At 41.8% G+C, this 19734-nt stretch overlaps 1 protein-coding gene and 1 long non-coding RNA gene across 2 annotated transcripts; both read right to left on the bottom strand.

Moving 5' to 3' along the window:
* Positions 1-11885: 11885 nt before the first annotated feature.
* LOC120878496 lies at positions 11886-18553 on the bottom strand. Its single transcript, XR_005724559.1, has 3 exons — positions 18348-18553; positions 14159-14162; positions 11886-11898 (listed from the first exon to the last, which is right to left on the bottom strand). It is a non-coding gene; the product is annotated as an uncharacterized LOC120878496 (long non-coding RNA).
* A 31-nt stretch (positions 18554-18584) lies between these two features.
* On the bottom strand, positions 18585-19098 carry LOC120878495 (histone H3.3A-like). Its single transcript, XM_040261084.1, has one exon. The coding sequence runs from the start codon at positions 19035-19037 to the stop codon at positions 18627-18629; it is 411 nt and encodes a 136-aa protein (XP_040117018.1). The 5' UTR covers positions 19038-19098; the 3' UTR covers positions 18585-18626.
* Positions 19099-19734: the final 636 nt, after the last annotated feature.

Below are 19734 nucleotides of genomic sequence, written 5' to 3'. Positions count from 1 at the left end.
TTACGGTCCAACTCTCACATTCATACATGACTATTGGAAAAATCACAGCTTTGACTAGATGGACCTTTGTCAGCAAAGTATTATCTCTGCTTTTAAATATGCTGTCTAGGTTTGTAATAGGTTTTCTTCCAAGGAGCAAGCGTCTTTTAATTTCATGGCTGCAGTCACCATCTGCAGTGATTTTGGAGCCCAAGAAAATAAAGTCTCTGTTCCCATTGCTTCCCCATCTATTTGCTGTGAAGTGATGGGACTGGATGCCATGATCTTCAAGAGCTGTCTTGTGCCTCAGGCTCCTAAATCAGGTATCCAGAGACTTTCCATAATTGCTTACTTCTTAGTTTTCACAAGAATTTAAGGTTTTAAGAGATGAAGATTCTAATTTAAGCATGTAATTAAAGCTAACAGAAATAATAAAAAACATTCAGGATAAAGAAGAGACACCTTTCTAACATGGGAGGTACAATTAAGCAGCATATTCCAACAGATTGGACAATTGTTAACCACTATGCATGAGTTTGTGTTCCATGGGTCTCCCCCCTTTCCTGGATGCTCCCTAACATCTCTTCAAAGCAAGAGACTGGGAACTGCACAAAATATGAAAAAGACCAATGTGTGAGCAGCAACTTGAAGAAAAAGGGAAAAGATTCTATGCTCCTCAAGTCTGAGGAGTATCAGACAAAAGGCGGGATTGATGCTGAGCAGGGCCCTGTGGGACTGCAAGGAGGTCTTATCTCAAAAAGGCACGGAGGCCTTTTTGTCCCTCATTTCTTTTAGGCAGGGGCTTCCCTGGTGGCTCAGCTGGTAAAGAATCTGCCTGCAGTACGGGAGACCTGGGTTCAATCCCTGTGTTGGGAAGATCCCCTAGAGGAGGTAAAGGTTACGCACTCCAGTATCTGGCCTAGAGAATTCCATGGACTGCTGTATAGCCCATAGGGGTCAAAAAGTGTCAGACACAACTGAGTGACTTTCACTTTCACTTCTTATAGGCTCTCCAGCTTCCATGACATTCTCTTAATTCCAAACAGCAGAACAGTTCCTAGTCAAAGTAGGAACAGCAACTAAACTACCTGGAGATTGAAAGACCAAAGAGGCTCATCAAGATTAAAAGACGGGACCACCTAAGACCCTGCACACACCCTCATCTCGTCAGCAGCAGAAGAAAATACAAGGCTGTTCCTGCCTTGTTCCTTATCACATACTCCTGCCTGTCTATATAACCTCTCCCTACTGACCAGAAAGAGGAGACACAGTTCTTGAGGCACTAGCCTACCGTGTTCCCCCTTTGCCTGCCAAAGTAACAACCACTCTTTCCTTCTCCGTAACTCTGCCTCCATTTTTCTGTGGCATTGGTGCACAGAAAGCTGAGATTTTGGCAACACTTTATCTTTTCACTGCTCCACTTATTAGTTCTAAACATCTTTGGAAAGCCTCTTTGTAAATACTCTTAAAAGGCCAGAGGAATATTAATGTTACTGCCTTAGATGTTCCAGGTACAAGGCCAGCACACAAGGGGCTTAATAAGCATATGCATATTCAACTTTATAGACATTTTTGAAGAAGTGCCTTTATACAGTTATTCTTTCTACCTTTGAGGTTTTTTTTTTTTTTTGAAACATGAGAACATATAGGCCAATTTTGAAAACTGGGAAGTGAGAAGCACAGTTACAGGCATGCTCTGTGGTGCCTGCTTTGTAAGAACTGGGCAACAACCTTGTGCTAATATTTGGAAGTAACAAAGCAGCCCACCACGTTTAATAGTTACATGACACATTTACAAGTGTATTCAAAGCTTACTGAGAAAGTGTTACTTTAAAACACTGTTACATAGAGGAAAATATGAGTTTTCAAAATTTCTCTCACTGAAAAATAGCCATTCTCTTTGAGAAAGAAGAGGTAGTTTAACATGTGAATAAAAGGTGATTCTCTGAGTGAAAGCCACCATTTACTTGGGCAAATTACTTAGCCTCTCTACACCTCAGTCTCCTCATCTGTAAAATGAGAATATGAGTTCCTTTCTCTTAAGGTTGCCAGAAATGTGGAATGAATAAATATATGTAAATATCTGAGGCTATATGAGTGACTCATTTTAAATGTCAAGGCGATCCCATAGATAAGCAGGAAACGTCACCTCAGAGAGTGAGGCTCAAGGACTAGGCAGCCTTTACCTTGATTATTTCCAAAACTCCAGGGTTTGGTCCTAGCACAGCAAGCTCAAGAATCTGAACTTAAAGCCAGCATTTATTGAGGCTTTATTATGTGCCAGCCCTTGTGCATTATCTCATTTTATTCTTATGACTACTTTTGTAGGTAGGTACTATTATTTTTCCTATCTTACAAACAAGAGAAACTGAGGCATAAAGGATTCAATAGTTTGCCCAAGGTAACAGAGATAGTATAAACCAGGAATTGAACCCTGGTGGTTTGTTTCCAGAGAACACTGCCCTGATTCACACTGGGAGAGGATTCTCTCTTCTGAGGCAGACTCTCTTTAAAAAGCACACAGAAACAGTGCTGCAAAAGTCCATATTGTCAATATTGATTCACAAGAAGAAACACTGGTAAAGTGAACCTGAGCTCATCCCAGGCTGACCAGCATTTACAGGCTGTAAACACTCTCTGCATGCATGCTGAGTTACATCACTTGTGTCCAACTCTTTGAGACCCCACGGACTGTAGCCTCCCCACCCCCACCCCCCTAGGCTCCTCTGACAATGGGATTCTCCAGGCAAGGATACTGGAATGGGTTGCCATGCCCTCCTCCTGGGGATCTTCCTGACCCTGGGATTGAACCTGCCCCTCTTATGTCTCCTGTATTGGTAGGCAGATTCTTTACCACTGGCACCACTGGGAAAGCCCCATAAACACTGTGTTAGTTGCTCAGTCGTATTTGACTCTTTGCAACTCCATGGAGTATAGCCTATAGCCCACCAGGCTCCTCATGCAGTAGAATTCTCCAGACAAGAATACTGGAGCAGATTCCTTTCTCCAGGGGATCTTCCCAACCCAGAGATGGAACCCAGTTGCCTGCATTGCAGGGAGAGTCTTTACCATCTGAGCCACCAGGGAAGCCCAGAACACTTCTTATATAAAGTCAAAGGATGAGAGCGTTGTTTACGAAGCAAAAAATAGAAAATGAGTTACCAAATGTCAAAAAGTGTTTTTCAGTTAAGGGTACCTAAGAAAGCCATCTTAACAAAAGTAACAACTGTCCTTTAATGAACACTTACTATAAGGCTCATCCGAACAAGTGTGCTTAGATCAGACTCCTTCCCTTGGAGATGCTTAGGCAGGTATTGACAGCTGCCTTTGCTTTTTGGAGAATACCATCCCCCTTCTGTCCACACAGATTTTCTCCAAATAGAACAGTATAGTCATTGCCTGTCTTTTCTAGTCTGCTTTCTGCCTTTCTCTGATGACTGCACCATTACCATCAAAAGAAGAAAATTCCAGTGAAGGTAGTTGAGTTTAATAAGATCTTTTAGAACTAACACACGAAAAAGATGTCCTTTTCATTATAGGGGACTAGAAGGCAAAAGTAGGAAGTCAAGAAACACCCGGAGTAACAGGCAAATTTGGCCTTGGAGTACAGAATGAAGCAGGGCAAAGGCTAATAGAGTTTTGCCAAGAGAACGCACTGGTCATAGCAAACAATCTCTTCCAACAACACAAGAGAAGACTCTACACATGGACATCACCAGATGGTCAACACTAAAGTCAGATTGATTATATTTTTTGCAGCCAAAGAAGGAGAAGCTCTATACAGTCAGCAAAAACAAGACCAGGAGCTGACTGTGGCTCAGATCATGAACTCCTCATTGCCAAATTCAGACTTAAATTGAAGAAAGTAGGGAAAACCACTAGACCATTCAGTTCAGTTCAGTTCAGTTCAGTCGCTCAGTTGTGTCCGACTGTTTGCGACCCCATGAATCGCAGCACGCCAGGCCTCCCTGTCCATCACCAACTCCCGGAGTTCACTCAGACTGACATCCATCAAGTCAGTATTGCCATTCAGCCATCTCATCCTCTGTCGTCCCCTTCTCCTGCCCCCAATGCCTCCCAGCATTAGGGTCTTTTCCAATGAGTCAACTCTTCATATGAGGTGGCCAAAGTACTGGAGTTTCAGCTTTAGCATCATTCCTTCCAAAGAAATCCCAGGGTTGATCTCCTTCAGAATGGACTGATTGGATCTCCTTGCAGTCCAAGGGACTTTCAAGAGTCTTCTCCAACACCACAGTTCAAAAGCATAAATTCTTCGGCGCTCAGACTTCTTCACAGTCCACCTCTCATATCCATACATGACTACTGCAAACACCATAGCCTTGACTAGACGGACCTTAGTCAGCAAAGTAATGTCTCTGCTTTTGAATATACTATCTAGGTTGCTTATAACTTTTCTTCCAAGGAGTAAGCGTCTTTTAATTTCATAGCTACAATCACCATCTGCAGTGATTTTGGAGCCCACAAAAATAAAGTCTGACACTGTTTCCACTGTTTCCCCATCTATTTCCCATGAAGTGATGGGACCAGATGCCTTGATCTTAGTTTTCTGAATGTTGAGCTTTAAGCCAACTTTTTCACTCTCCTCTTTCACTTGCATCAAGTGGCTCTTTAGCTCTTCTTCACTTTCTGCGATAAGGGTGGTGTCATCTGCATATCTGAGGTTATTGATATTTCTCCCAGCAATCTTGATTCCAGCTTGTGCTTCTTTCAGCCCAGTGTTTTTCATGATGTACTCTGCATAGAAGTTAAATAAGCAGGGTGACAATATACAGCCTTGACGTACTCCTTGTCCTATTTGGAACCAGTCTGTTGTTCCATGTCCAGTTCTAACTGTTGCTTCCTGGCCTGCATACAGATTTCTCAGGAGGCAGGTCAGGTGGTCTGGTATTCCCATCTCTTTTAGAATTTTCCACAGTTTATTGTGATCCACACAGTCAAAGGCTTTGGCGTAGTCAATTCAGGTATGACCTAAATCAAATCCCTTATGATTATACAGTGGAAGTGAGAAATAGATTTAAGGGACTAGATCTGATCGAAACAGTGCCTGATGAACTATGCATGGAAGTTCGTGACATTGTACAGGAGACAGGGATCAAGACCATCCCCATGGAAAAGAAATGCATAAAAAGCAAAATGGCTGTCTGGGGAGGCCTTACAAATAGCTGTGAAAAGAAGAGAAGCGAAAAGCAAAGGAGAAAAGGAAAGATATAAGCATAACAGCAAGGAGAGATAAGAAAGCCTTCTTCAGCAATCAATGCAAAGAAATAGAGGCAAACAACAGAATGGGAAAGACTAGAGGTCTTTTCAAGAAAATTACAGACACCAAGGGAACATTTCATGCAAAGATGGGCTTGATAAAGGACAGAAATGGTATGGACCTAACAAAAGCAGAAGATATTAAGAAGAGGTGGCAAGAATACACAGAAGAACTGTACAAAAAAGATCTTCACGACCCAGATAATCATGATGGTGTGATCACTCACCTAGAGGCAGATATCCTGGAATGTGAAGTCAAGTGGGCCTTAGAAAGAACCACTACGAACAAAGCTAGTGGAGGTGATGGAATTCCAGTTGAACTATTTCAAATCCTCAAAGATGATGCTGTGAAAGTGCTGCACTCAATATGCCAGCAAATGTGGAAAACTCAGCAGTGGTCACAGGACTGGAAAAGGTCAGTTTTCATTCCAATCTCAAAGAAAGGCAATGCCAAAGAATGATCAAACTACTGCACAATGGCACTCATCTCACATGCTAGTAAAGTAATGCTCAAAATTCTCCAAGCCAGGCTTCAACAATATGTGGACTGTGAAATTCCAGATGTTCAAGCTGGTTTTAGAAAAGGCAGAGGAACTAGAGATCAAATTGCCAACATCCACTGGATCATGGAAAAAGCAAGAGAGTTCCAGAAAAACATCTATCTCTGCTTTATTGACTATGCCAAAGCCTTTGACTGTGTGGATCACAATAAACTGTGGAAAATTCTGAAAGAGATGGGAATACCAGACCACCTGACCTGCCTCCTGAGAAACCTATATGCAGGTCAAGAAGCAACAATTAGAACTGGACATGGAACAACAGATTGGTTCCAAATAGCAAAAGGAGTACGTCAAGGCTGTATATTGTCACCCTGTTTATTTAACTTCTATGCAGAGTACATCATGAAAAACACTGGGCTGAAAGAAGCACAAGCTGGAATCAAGATTGCTGGGAGAAATATCAATAACCTCAGATATGCAGATGACACCACCCTTATCGCAGAAAGTGAAGAAGAGCTAAAGAGCCTCTTGATGCAAGTGAAAGAGGAGAGTGAAAAAGTTGGCTTAAAGCTCAACATTCAGAAAACTAAGATCAAGGCATCTGGTCCCATCACTTCATGGGAAATAGATGGGGAAACAGTGGAAACAGTGTCAGACTTTATTTTTGTGGGCTCCAAAATCACTGCAGATGGTGATTGTAGCCATGAAATTAAAAGACGCTTTCTCCTTGGAAGAAAAGCTATGACCAACCTAGACAGCATATTAAAAAGCAGAGATATAACTTTGCCAAAAGGAGATCCAACCAGTCCATCCTAAAGGAGATCAGTCCTGAGTGTTCATTGGAAGGACTGATGCTGGGGCTGAAACTCCAATACTTTGGCTACCTCATGCAAAGAGCTGACTCATTGGAAAAGACTGTGATGCTGGGAGGGATTGAGGGCAGGAGGAGAAGGGGATGACAAAGGATGAGATTGCTGGATGGCGTCACCGACTCGATGGATGTGAGTCTGAGTGAACTCCAGGAGTTGGTGATGGACAGGGAGGCCTGGCGTGCTGTGATTCATGGGGTCGCAAAGAGACGGACAGGACTGAGCGACTGAACTGACTGATATGGGACTCTGGTTATTGAACTGTTTCTAGAGCCTTTAGTGTATCAACATGAAAACCTAATCATTTTTGAGAACAGAGAGGATGATTCTGAAACAACAAAATGGAAGAAATTATCCCCTGAAACATGGGAAGCACACTGAAGTATGGCCATTCTGGGGGCGCTGCCTGGCCAGCTAGTCAGCTTTGCTCAGCATGTTGCCACCACGACTGCCCTCCCTACCCTCCTGCATGGTTTTAGTATCAGACAGTTTTCAATCATCCCTCCTAGCTCTCAACATCCACAAGAACAGCCTGGCATCACTTGGTCTCAGAGTTCCTCCATCTTCTAAACTCCAAGGACCCTCTTGCAAATCCTGACTTCCATGCAATTCAAGCGACATTCATTGAGCATGCACTGTGTGTCAGGAATCTTGCCATGGTTCCTGAAAGACAAAGCTGAATAAATCATAGTCCTCTTTTCTCAGGAAGCTCTTACTGTAGCAGGAGAGGGAAGCCCACACGGGCAGCCTGTCACCACATACAGGAGGACATGGAGAGCATAGGACTATCAAGGCCATGGCTCTTGGATGACGCAGATCCAAGTTAAAATCCCAGCTCTGCCGCTTCAAAACTGTGGACAAATTCCTTATTCTTCAGCTTCTCCATTTGTAGAGGAAGCTAATAGTACTGACCATGCAGGGCCATTATGAAATAATGAATGAAATAATCCCTGTACAGCACTTAGAACAGTCCTGCTGCTGCTGCTGCTAAGTCGCATCAGTCGTGTCCGACTCTGTGCGACTCCATAGACAGCGGCCCACTAGGCTCCCCGTCCCTGGGATTCTCCAGGCAAGAACACTGGAGTGGGTTGCCATTTCCTTCTCCAATGCATGAAAGTGAAAAGTCAAAGTGAAGTCATTCAGTCGTGTCCAACTCTTCGGGACCCCATGGACTGCAGCCCACCAGGCTCCCCCATCCATGGGATTTTCCAGGCAAGAGTACTGGAGTGGGGTGCAGTTGCCTTCTCTGAGAACAGTCTCTAACACACAGTAAACTCTAGTACAGTTGTCCCTCAGTATCCTCAGGGGATTAGTTCCAGGCCCTAACACAGTGATAGTCAAGTCCCTTATATGAAGTGGCATAGTATTTGTGTATAACCTATGCACATCTTTCTGTATACTTTAAATCATCTGTTCAGTTCAGACATTCAGTTGTGTCTCTTTGCGACCCCATGGACTGCAGCATGCCAAGCCTCCCTGTCCATCACCAACTCCCGGAGTTCACTCAAACTCATGTCCATTGAGTCAGTGATGCCATCCAACCATCTCATCCTCTGTTGTCCCCTTCTCCTCCTGCCTTCAATCTTTCCCAGCATCAGGGTCTTTTCCAATGAGTCAGCTCTTCGAGTTAGGTGGCCAAAGTATTGGAGTTTCAGCTTCAGCATCAGTCCTTCCAATGAATATTCAGGATGGATTTCCTTTAGGATTGAGTGGTTGGATCTCTTTGCAGCCCAAGGGACTCTTAAGAGTGTTCTCCAGCTCCACAGTTCAAAAGCATCCATTCTTTGACACTCAGCTTTTTTTATAGTCCAACTCTCACATCCATGTGACTACTGGAAAAACCATAGCTTTGAGTAGACAGACCTTTGTTGGCAAAGTAATGTCTCTGCTTTTTAATATGCTGTCTAGGTTTGTAATAGGTTTTCTTCCAAGGAGCAAGCGTCTTTTAATTTCATGGCTGCAGTCACCATCTGCAGTGATTTTGGAGCCCCCAAAAATAAAGTTTCTCACTGTTTCCATTGTTTGCCCATCTATTTGCCATGAAGTGATGGGACCAAATGCCATGACCTTAGTTTTCTGAATGTTGAGTTTTAAGCCAACTTTTTCACTCTCCTCTTTCACTTTCACCAAGAGGCTATTTAGTTCTTCTTCACTTTCTGCCATAAGGGTGGTATCATCTGCATATCTGAGGTTACTGATATTTCTTCAAAATACTTAATACAGTATAAATGCTATGTAAATAGTTGCCATGCATATGTATTCAGTAGCTCAGTCATGTCCCACTCTTTGCGACTCCATGTAGCCTGCTAGGCTCCTCTGTCCCTGGGATTCTCCAGGCAAGAATATTGGAGTTGCCATTTCCTCCTCCAGGGGATCTTCCCAACTCAGGCATCAAGCCTGAGTCTCCTGTACCTCCTGCCTTGCTGGCAGATTCTTTACCACTGAACCACCAGGGAAGCTAAATAGTTGCCAATATGTGGCAAATTAAAGTTTTGCTTTTGGGAACTTTCTGGAATTTCCCCCCAATTATTTTCAGTCTGCAGTTGGTTGAATCAATGGATGTGAAACCCATGGATACAAACGGCCAACTCTATAACTTACATATCAAGAAGGTAGGCTCAGAAATCAGAATACCACAGTTCAAAGCCTAAATCCAACACTTGCTAACTGTATCATTTAAGTTGCTAAACCTCTCTAGTTTCTTCACCCATCAAAGGAAGACAGCAATAAAAATGGGTAGAGTAGCTGTCTAAATAAAAGCACCAAGAAAAGCATATAACATGAAGACTTACATGTTGCTCTGGTGGCCTGCATGCTCCTTCCCAGTTTGTCCCCTGCTGTGGTTCTCAGAAGCACATCTACACAACCTCCAGGGATAACTGGAGCACTGTTTAAACACTACTAATTCAGGGAAGGAACTGGCTCAGTTGTGTGTGACTGAAGTCAGATCCGAAAGACTTAACAGAATCAATGGATGATGTGTGGTCTATCAGAATTGAGGAGAAGCCCTGCATTCTAACTTGGATAAGATCTTGCCTGATATAAATGAGAGTCTTGTCTCCACTGTAGAAATATGGAGGTGACTGAGTTCTGAATAGTCCATAGATGCTACAGCTTAACTCTAAAAGGAGTCATGCAGAAAGGGTGCTGGATAAAATCTCTGGGTTTTACTGATGAAGCTTCAACCCTGAATCTCACTGTAGAACCTTTTTCTAGTAAATAGGCAAAACCATGTGTGAAATAAGATGTCTCCTTCTCCTTAGGCTTCCTTCCCCTAGATTCCATCCAGACCTAAAAATGTGAAACAAAAGGAAGAAGCAAGAGGAAGATCTAAGAGTCTATACTGAAATTCCAGAAAGAGGACATAAGGAAAAAACCAAAAAATAAAAGAGAGAGAGAATCCAGAAGAACTTTCACTGGAAAAGGCAGTCTCATGGAGCCCCCACTCAGCTGCATAAAATGAATCTTGGGTCTGGAACTCTTCCTTATCAACTGCTAAAGAGCCCATACAGAATATGTCTGGTTTATTACCTGTGTGGGAAAATCTTTCCTTGTTTTAATCTCAATGAGTACTCTCGTCTCTGCTTAAACCACATGTGTCACATGGTATCTGGCCAATCCTAACTGTTACGATGTCCTCTGAAGTGAGGGAACAGGGTTCCTTTCACTGTAGCATGAATGGGTGCAGTGCCTGGCTAACTGCCCTGTGTTGACACCTGGGAAAGACCCGATAGCCATGGGGTACAGATGCCCGCTATTAAAGCCGATCTCATTCTGCCTCTTCTCTGTGTAACTAAAATGCTGTCCCATCTAGGGCTTGACTGCATTGTATCTTTTTTTGGAAACTCCAGTCAATACTGAGATGCAATGGGCTGAAGTGTTTGGAGATTTCCCCTAGGATCCACCACCAGGACACGGTGCTCTGCTTGACACCATGCCATGTGGACACCAAAAATTCTATCCCTAAGGACTGTGACCAGAGGCCTGATGGTCTAGGTCTAACCCACGTAGGTCCTCTGGCCCCTTCCCTGGGATGAAAGGAGAGGAGAGAGCAATGAGCTCCCCTTAGAGTTTGGAAGGTGACAATAAACTAGAGACTGAGGAAAACAAGTGAGTTTTGATCTATTCTTTTTCAGTTCAACAAACGTGCTTTAAATGTTTATAATGTATGACATGCAATTCCATGAGACATGCATGCATGCATGCTAAGTCTCTTCAGTCGTGTCCGACCCTGTGCGACCCTATGGACAGCAGCCCACCAGGCTTCTCTGTCCACAGGATTCTCTAGGCAAGAATACTGGAGTGGGTTGCCATTTCCTTCTCCAATTCCATGAGACGATGGTGAACAAAAATGGACATGGGCATTGCTCTCGTGAAGCCTGTAAGTCCAGGAGAAGAGAGACAAACTAATGAAAGAATTATTCAGCTAAATGTAAATTTACAACAGGGGTAAGAGTTACGAAAGGGAACTACATGTTCTTCTAAGAGCATTTCATAAGAAGGCCTGGCCTGGTGGTGGAAGGCAGGAAGAGAGGCAGTAGATGAGCTGGAAGAAAACGATGAGTTAATATGGTAAAAGGAACTCTCTGGGAAGGGGAGAGGAGGAGGGGTGATGCAGGCAGAGAAGTGCCCAGGCTCAGTGGCCACAGAGAACTGAAAAAGACCAGTGTGCACGGTGCCCAGGACAATGAGAGGCTGCAGGAAGAAGTCAGGCCCTGCTAGGGGTTGTGGTTCACGGTAAAGACTTTGAGCTTCCCACTGGAAAACCAGTGAACTATTTTCAGTAGAGAGGTAACACGTTAGACTTGCATTTCAAAAGACGACTCCAGCTGAGTTCCGGAGAATGGATTAGACGGTGGCAAGAGTATGTACATGTAGAGAGAGGTTAACAGGTTATTTTGACTTCCAGTTTAAGGTGACAGTTTGAACTGTATTTACTTTCACTCCTTTCAGAAGTCCTAATAAAACGTCAAAAAAGGAAGTTTTACAGGATTTCTGACAAGAATGAAGAAGATAGGGTAGGAGACAGCAGCAATAAAACTTTGCAAGCCAGAAGCAGATGGATAGATTATCATTTCTTTTGTGAATCCAAGAGGATTCTGAATTGACAGTGGAGAAAGCTAAGATATGACCTGATATTCAGCAAATAAGTTCTCAGAGGCTTAAGAGGCTTCAATATCTTCTGCTGGGGAAGGAGGTGAAAATAGCTGATTGAACATAGTTTATAATGCACTGAAGACACACTCTTAACGCTCTTTCCTAAAGAAACCTGTCTCTCCCAGACTATAGCCAAAGATTGAAGGTTTCTTCTCTGGAGAGAGTACAACTAGGGGTCAATGAGTATAGATGAGATCAGGGGCTCGATATAGAAAAGAGGATATCATGTAAATGATGAAATTGAATGATGAAACACTCTATTTCCCCACTAAACCTGGCAGCCAGACATAAATCCTTCAGGAAGAAGATTATTTCTGGGGAATTCGATCAGCACACAGTGGGGAAACTACCAAGTGTAGGGGAAGAGTAAAGATGTTTTCAGACATGCAAGTTCTCTAAAATTTACATGTTATGCACCCTCTCAGGAAGATGCTGAAGTATGTACTTTGCCCAAACAAGAAAGTGAACCAAAAAAGAGAAGATATATATAATCCACTAAATTTGAGATCTCTCTTTTCCTCTTCCAGCCTAATAGATTGCATATTCTCTTTAGTCTTGGTTTACTCCCTTGAGGAGGAATGAAATAACACAGTGGTTAAGAACATGGGATGCCTGAGGCACTAAAAGCAAAAATAAACTAGTGAGACTAGATAAAACTAAAAAGTCTTCTGCACAACAAAAGGAACCATCAATAAAATAAAAGGAAAAGGCAATCTCCCAAATGGGAGAAAATATTTGCAAATCATATATCTAATAATCTTGCTCCTCAGAAGAAAAGCTATGACAAACCTAGACAGCATATTAAAAAGCAGAGACATTACTTTGCCAACAAAGGTCTGTCTAGTCAAAGCTATGGTTTTTCCAGTAGTCATGTATGGATGTGAGTTGGACTATAAAGTAGGCTGAGGGCTGAAGAACTGATGCTTTTGAGCTGTGGTGTTGACACCTGGGAGTCTTGAGTCTTAAGAGTCCCTTGGACAGCAAGGAGATCAAACCAGTCAATCCTAAAAGAAATTAGTCCTGACTATTCATTGGAAGGACTGATGCTGAAGTAGAAGCTCCAATACTTTGGCCATCTGAAGCAAAGAACTGACTCATTAGAAAAGACCTTGATGCTGGGAAAGATTGAAGGCAGGAGGAGAAGGGGATGACAGAGGATAAGATGGTTGGATGGCATCACTGACTCAATGGGCATGAGTTTGAGCAAGCTCCAGGAGATGGTCAAGGACAGGGAAGCCTGGCATGCTGCAGTCTGTGGGGTCTCAGAGGTGGACACGACTGAGCAACTAAATCTAATAAGAGTATATAAAATATGTAAACCACTCATACAATTCAATAGGAAAACCCCCCAAATAATCTGATTTAAAAATGAGTATAAGATCTGAATAGACATTTTCCCAAAGAAGACATACAGGTGGCCAACAGGCACATGAAATGGAACTCAGCGTCACTAATTATTCAGGAAATCAAAATCACAATCACAATGGGATAACATCTAGTATCTGTGAGAATGGTTACTATCACAAAGACAAGAAGGAAGCCTTAGCCAGCATATAGAGAAAAGAGAACCCTTGTGCACTGTTGGTGGAAATGTAAATTGGCGAGCCATTATGGAAAACAGCATGGAGGTTCCTAAAAAATTAAAAATAGAAGTGTTATATGATCCAGCAATTCTACTTCTGGGTACTTACCTGAAGAAAATGAAAATACTAGTTCAAAAAAATGTATGCACCTCTGTGTTCATTGTAGAATTTACAATAGCTAAGATACAAAAAATCACCTAAGCATTCATCAATAGATGAATGGATAAAGAAATTGGGAGATAGATATATATTTATTTACTCATAATGGAATATCACTCAGCCATCAAAAAGACTGAAATCTTGCCATCTGCAATAACATGAATGGATCTTGAAGGCATTATACTAAATGATAAGTCTGACAGAGAACACCATATAATTGTATGATTTCACTTATGTGTGGAATCTTAAAAAAAAACAGAGATCATAGATACAAAGAACAAATAGGTGGTTGCCAGAGGCAGGAGGTGAGTAAAAAGGGTGGAAGGCTTCAAAAGGTACAAACTTTCAGTTATAAAATAAGTCATGGGGATATAATATACAGCATTTTGTGTGTGTGTGTTAGTCACTCAGTTGTGTCCAACTCTTTGTGACCCCATGGACTGCAGCCCACCAAGCTCCTCTGTCCATGGGAGTCTCCATGTAAGAACACTGGTTGCCATTCCCTTCTCCAATAGCATTGTGAGTAGAATTAATAATACTGTATTGCATATTTGAAAGTTGCTAAAGAGACTAGATCTGAAAAGTTCTCATCACAAGAGAAAAATTGTACCTTTGTGTGGTGACAGATGTTAACTAAACTTATTATGGTGATCATTTTGTAATATATATAAATATTGAATCTTATGTTGTACACCTGAAACTAATCTAAAGGCTACGTGTCAGTTATATCTCAATAAAAACAAATAAATAAAATATAAATTATTTTCCTAAAAAAAAGAAAAAGAATATAGATGCCTGGATATTGCCTTGCTCTGTTCCTAATTTGTAAATTGGGGATAACAAGACCTACTTCAAAGGGCTACTAATAAAGATCCAAACCACTGGAGGAGAATGTGGCACATAGAAAAGGTACTAAATATACTTAAAGGAGAATCATAGTCCCGAGGAAGAATTGAGGACTTTTTAATGAAGCAAAAGATAATTAAAGAAGCAGAGAAGACACTTATTCAAATAAAAAAATGATAAATATTATGGTATGGTGGCTGAGGTGAAGTCACTCAGTCGTGTCTGACTCTTTGTGACCCCATGGACTGTAGCCCACCAGGCTCCTCCGTCATGGGATTCAACCCACTGGAGTGGGTTGCCATTTCCTTCTCCAGGGGATCTTCCTGACACAGGGATCAAACCTGGGTCTCTTGCATTGCAGGCAGAGGCTTTACGTCTGAGCCACCAGGGAAGCCTGGTATGGTACATGACTCAAATGTGAATAGCAGTTAAGTAGTAACAGTAGTGTAAAAAGTGATTATTACTCCAGCTGAAAATGTAAAATAAATAATATATATTAAAAAGGTGGAGAGGTTCAGAAAACGTGATAAAAAGCAAATCTTCATCTTTCATAGCAGGCAGATAATGGAGAATGCCTACGGCTGAAAAATTAAGTTTAAAATAGGCAGCTGCAGTAATTTAGAAGAGGGGAAGGTTGCACTTAGGGTGACAGTGATGACAGAGACTAAGAAAAGTAAGATTTCAAAGGATATTTGGACAATAAATTCAAGAGATATTTAGAAGATAAAAACCAAGAAGTCTTGCCAGTACACCAATATGGTTAAGTTGAAGGAAAGTAAAGCATCAAAAGCTTCCCCTAGATTTTTGGCCTTTTTTATAGTTTGATGATTGCCGTCAACTGGGATGGAGTACACTTAGAAGAGGGAACATTTGGGGACTGGGAAAAGGGGTGGAGATCACGAGCTGTTTTTGGACATCTGGGTTTAAAAATGCTTCATTCCACCCAAATGGAGTTTTTCAAGAAAACAGTGGAAATACTGATTCAGAGCTCAGAAAAGTTATTTGTCCTGAATTTACAAACATATGTTAGTCATCTGCAAAAAGTAGTCATTGAAATCTTGGACATAACTTTCCCCAGGAGGGGAAAATCAAAGAATGAAAGGAGTCAAAAGTCTACCACTGAGACCCTTAGGGATTCCATATCTAATGGCTTGGTAATGGAGTCAGAGAGCAGGAATAACCAGAAAGTTTGTTCTAGGAATAACATGGAGGAAAACCAGAAGAGTGTTTATCATGGAAGTCAAGTTCTGTTTAGAACATACTGAATGCGAAGCAGCAGTTGTTTATATCTGGTTGTTTATAAGTAAGAGTCTGGAGATTGGGAAAGAGTACAGGACTCGCCACACAAGGTGCCTCAACTGAAGAATCTTGACCTAATTCCTCTTTGGACCACAACCTCCACTTTTGCACTTTGAATTTGGCCTTCACATTCTTTACAATATTTTAAGTCATTAATCCTCTCATGGGCTCACTTGCCTTTTCCTTTTATTTATTAATGCCCAGGAAAGCACATCCAGGGATTCAGGAGCACAAGTAAAGAGTCAGGGTTAAAAGCATGGGCTCTGGTGTCAATTGCCAGGGTTAGAATCATGATGTGAGTGTGACCCTAGAAAATCACAGATGTTTCTATGCCTTGGTTTTCTCACCTGTAAAGTAAAGGTGATGATAATGGTTCCAATTTAGTGTTAAATGAGATATTGCAGTGCCTGGCACATTGAAAGCAAGCGATTAATATCAATTATTTCAATTATTACCCATGGTCCTAACTCCCACCAACATACTAGAAAATTCCTGTAAATTGAATTTCTACTTTAATTTTTTTTTTAATTTGGTGAAAAGCCTTTATCTGTCCCAAGTATTTTCAATGTTCCTTTAATGTCACCATCCACCCAGCCACCTAAATCAGGAAACCTGCGAATGATCCTTGTTCCTGTTTCTTTACTTCCTCCATCCAAGCCTAAAATTCTCACAATAATTCCTCCTAAAACAGCTCTTTCATTTATCTTCTCCTGCTTCTCCCTTCTTCCCCTGCCCTTAGATGCTAGATTTCTGCTTTAACCTTCCAAGGCTTCTCTATCTCTAGAGGTTTCCATATGCTTTTTCTCTAGGATATTTTCTAAAATGCAAATCTGATCATCAGTAGAAGACAAATAACAAGCATTTAAGAACCTTCATTTTTATTTCTTCCTGCCTTTCTAGCTTCTTCTCCTGCCCCTGACCACACCCCCCCACACCTCAGGCACGCTGACATACGTGTCATTTGCCTGTGTGCCTGCTCACTGGGGCCTCTGGTTCTGCTCTCATGGAGCCGTGAACTGTACTGTCCTTTGTATCTTCACTGATCTCCCTCCTTCCCAGTAAGGCAGGGGTAATAACATCTGCCAGTTGCACAGTCTCAAAGACAGCATTTGTCTCAAAGTAATTGTTTCTGTGTCTGCTTCTCAATAAGACTGTGAAGCCACTGAGCAAAAGCACCAGGGATAGCTCTTGTCCCCAACAAGTGTCTACTCTTGTATGTGTACGCTCAGTCACTTAGGTGGGTCCGGACTCTATGTGATCCTGTGGACTGTAGCCCGCCAGGCCCTTCTGTCCATAGAATTTTTCCAGGCAAGTACACTGGAGTTAGTAACTATTTCCTCCTCCAGGAGATCTTCCTGACCCAGGGATCCAAGAAGTGCTCAACACATGTTTGGAAAATTCTCCACCAAAGATGAGCTGTCTTCTGACTTCTCACCTCAGGCTCTCTTCCCTTGCGATTCTGCCTCTCTTAACTCTGTTTAGGGATTCAAATACACAATAGACTTTGGGATACTCAAAATGACTTCCATTCCTGGTTCCAAACTCTTCATCAAGCCTGAGACTATCACATTCATTTTTGTTATATCTCTCTACCTGAGTAGGCAACTTGCTCAACATAATCAAACTACACTCATCTTCTCCATAAACTATTCATTTTGATCCTAGAACCTTCCTAACCCTACCCTCTACCTGCTTCCACTCCGACATGATTCAGCTTTGTAGGTAAGATCTAGAGTTGCTGCCAACTTTCAACTCCAGATGACTTCCCTTCCAATTATCCACTCTATCTTTTCAAAGAATTTCTTACTTTTACCTATGTTCTTTACTTAGAAAACTGATCTTACTCAACTTCTCTAATCCTTAGTCCTAGATTTCTGGATGGCTTCACTCACCTTTCTCTTTTCTTCTAGTCTGAGAAAGAATGACTCTCTTCCGATTAAGCGGTCCTTCTCCCAGTCTTGGTGGCTCAGATGGTAAAGCGTCTGCCCGCAATGCGGGAGGTCCAGGTTCGATCCCTGGGTTGGGAAGATCCCCTGGAGAAGGAAATGGCAACCCACTCCAGTACTCTTGCTTAGAAAATTCCATGGATGGAGGGCTACAGTCCATGGGGTCGCAAAGAGTCGGACACGACTGAATGACTTCACTATCACTTTCTCCCACTCTTACATCCAAGTCTTTGACCCCTTCCCAGAAGCTCAAGAGAGAGTCAATTATTCCTTCTTTATTTTGAATCTCTCTTCTACTACTTTCCTTTCCTCTCCACTTATAGACATATTCTTCTTATCCTAAGCAAAAATTAAAATTGTTTTAGCTCAGTCCCTTCTTTTGCTTTCCTTTCATTGTCAAAATAATCTACATCTCTTTGTTACTCTTTCTTAGTACTGCTCTGTGACTTACTTTTACCCTTATCGCTGTAATAGAGCTGCGCTGTAAAAGATAACTAATGATCCCCTAATTGCCAAATCCAAAGACTTTTTCTCCATTCTCAGCCCCTTGCCTTTCTGTAGCATTTATATTGTTAGGACATAGCATTGTGATTAAGCAGCCCTGAGAGTTATTTTATTTTATTTTAATTGCAGTCAATAAGAAATTTACTTGTTTTAAAAAAATCCAAATGCTGGCACTGTCCAGAAAAATTTAACAGATATATAATTGTTATAAAGTTGAACTACTGAAACTTGTTCACTGAAACATTTTGACTTTCATTAATGCTTTATGTCCCTGCATTTATATTAAAAATTCACACACAAATGAAAATTTAAAAAGTGCCAATACCTGATTTCTGTCCCCTATTTTCCACTTGCAATCATATACTTAGGTACATTTTGACCCCATGGAAAAAAATATCTAACTTTCAGAACTACCAATAACAGGAAGAAGAGAATTTTTTACTACCAATAACAGGAAGAAGATAATTTTTTTTTAAAGAATGAAATGTTTCCCAGCATAGTGGATTCTTAAGCACATTCTCCACGTATGCGGCGTGCTAGCTGGATGTCTTTTGGCATAATTGTTACACGTTTGGCGTGGATAGCACACAGGTTGGTGTCTTCAAAAAGGCCAACCAGATAGGCCTCACTTACCTCCTGCAAAGCACCAATAGCTGCACTCTGGAAGCGCAGATCTGTTTTGAAGTCCTGAGCAATTTCCCGCACCAGACGCTGGAAGGGAAGTTTGCGAATCAGAAGTTCAGTGGACTTCTGATAACGTCTGATTTCACGGAGTGCCACAGTACCAGGCCTGTAACGATGAGGTTTCTTTACCCCTCCAGTAGAGGGCGCACTCTTGCGAGCGGCTTTTGTAGCGAGTTGCTTCCTCGGCGCTTTACCACCGGTCGATTTGCGGGCAGTCTGCTTTGTACGATCCATGGTATAGAGACCTCCTTACTTATCCCCTTCTCCTTCGGCTGGAGCTCGGCGAGCTAGAGGCAGCGCTGGCATTGGAGAGCGATGGTGGCGCGGCGGCAGCTGCGAACACCAGCCCTGAGAGTTAAACTGCCATAATTTAAAGTTACCTCTGTAGATTGAAATATCTGTATTTTGGTAAGTTTGAAAAATCTCCTTGTTGCTCCATTACTCTTCTATAAAAAGAGATGAGAATAACGGTATAGGTTTCATAAGGTTGTTGAGTGGATGATAATTTTGGTAAGGCATGTAGCAGTGCCTGTCTCATTATAGATGTTCAATAAGCATTCACAACTGTGTTAGAACACACCCTTTCACTTTTGGGGGGTAAAGTTCTTCCTAAGATTATTTAAACCATGTTCTTCTTCTCATCCACTTCTATGTATAACTCTTTAACTTCTTAGCTGGGTGATATTGGGCATGTCTTTAAGTCTGATAAATGGAGATTATTACTTATTCATAAAAGATTGAAATGATGCATGTAAGAAGTTTAACTTTAGCATAACATCTGGCATTCAGAAAACACTGGCTTTCCTGACTAAAGAGACAGAAAAAAGTCTCTGATTCAGTAACTTTCCTTCTTGTCTTAAATCTGAATGTTGATTTCTGGTGTAAGGCAATCACATGGCAAGTAGGAGAGAAAAACCAAGAGAACTGCAGA

The sequence above is a fragment of the Oryx dammah genome, unplaced genomic scaffold, assembly GCF_014754425.2.
Source record: "Oryx dammah isolate SB20612 unplaced genomic scaffold, SCBI_Odam_1.1 HiC_scaffold_19, whole genome shotgun sequence".
NCBI lineage: Eukaryota > Metazoa > Chordata > Mammalia > Artiodactyla > Bovidae > Oryx > Oryx dammah.
This window is presented reverse-complemented; position numbering and strand designations above follow the sequence as displayed.

Bases quoted from the DNA above. Each gene is read 5' to 3' on its own strand.
- LOC120878495 (XM_040261084.1), bottom strand. From the start codon at position 19,037: ATGGATCGTACAAAGCAGACTGCCCGCAAATCGACCGGTGGTAAAGCG.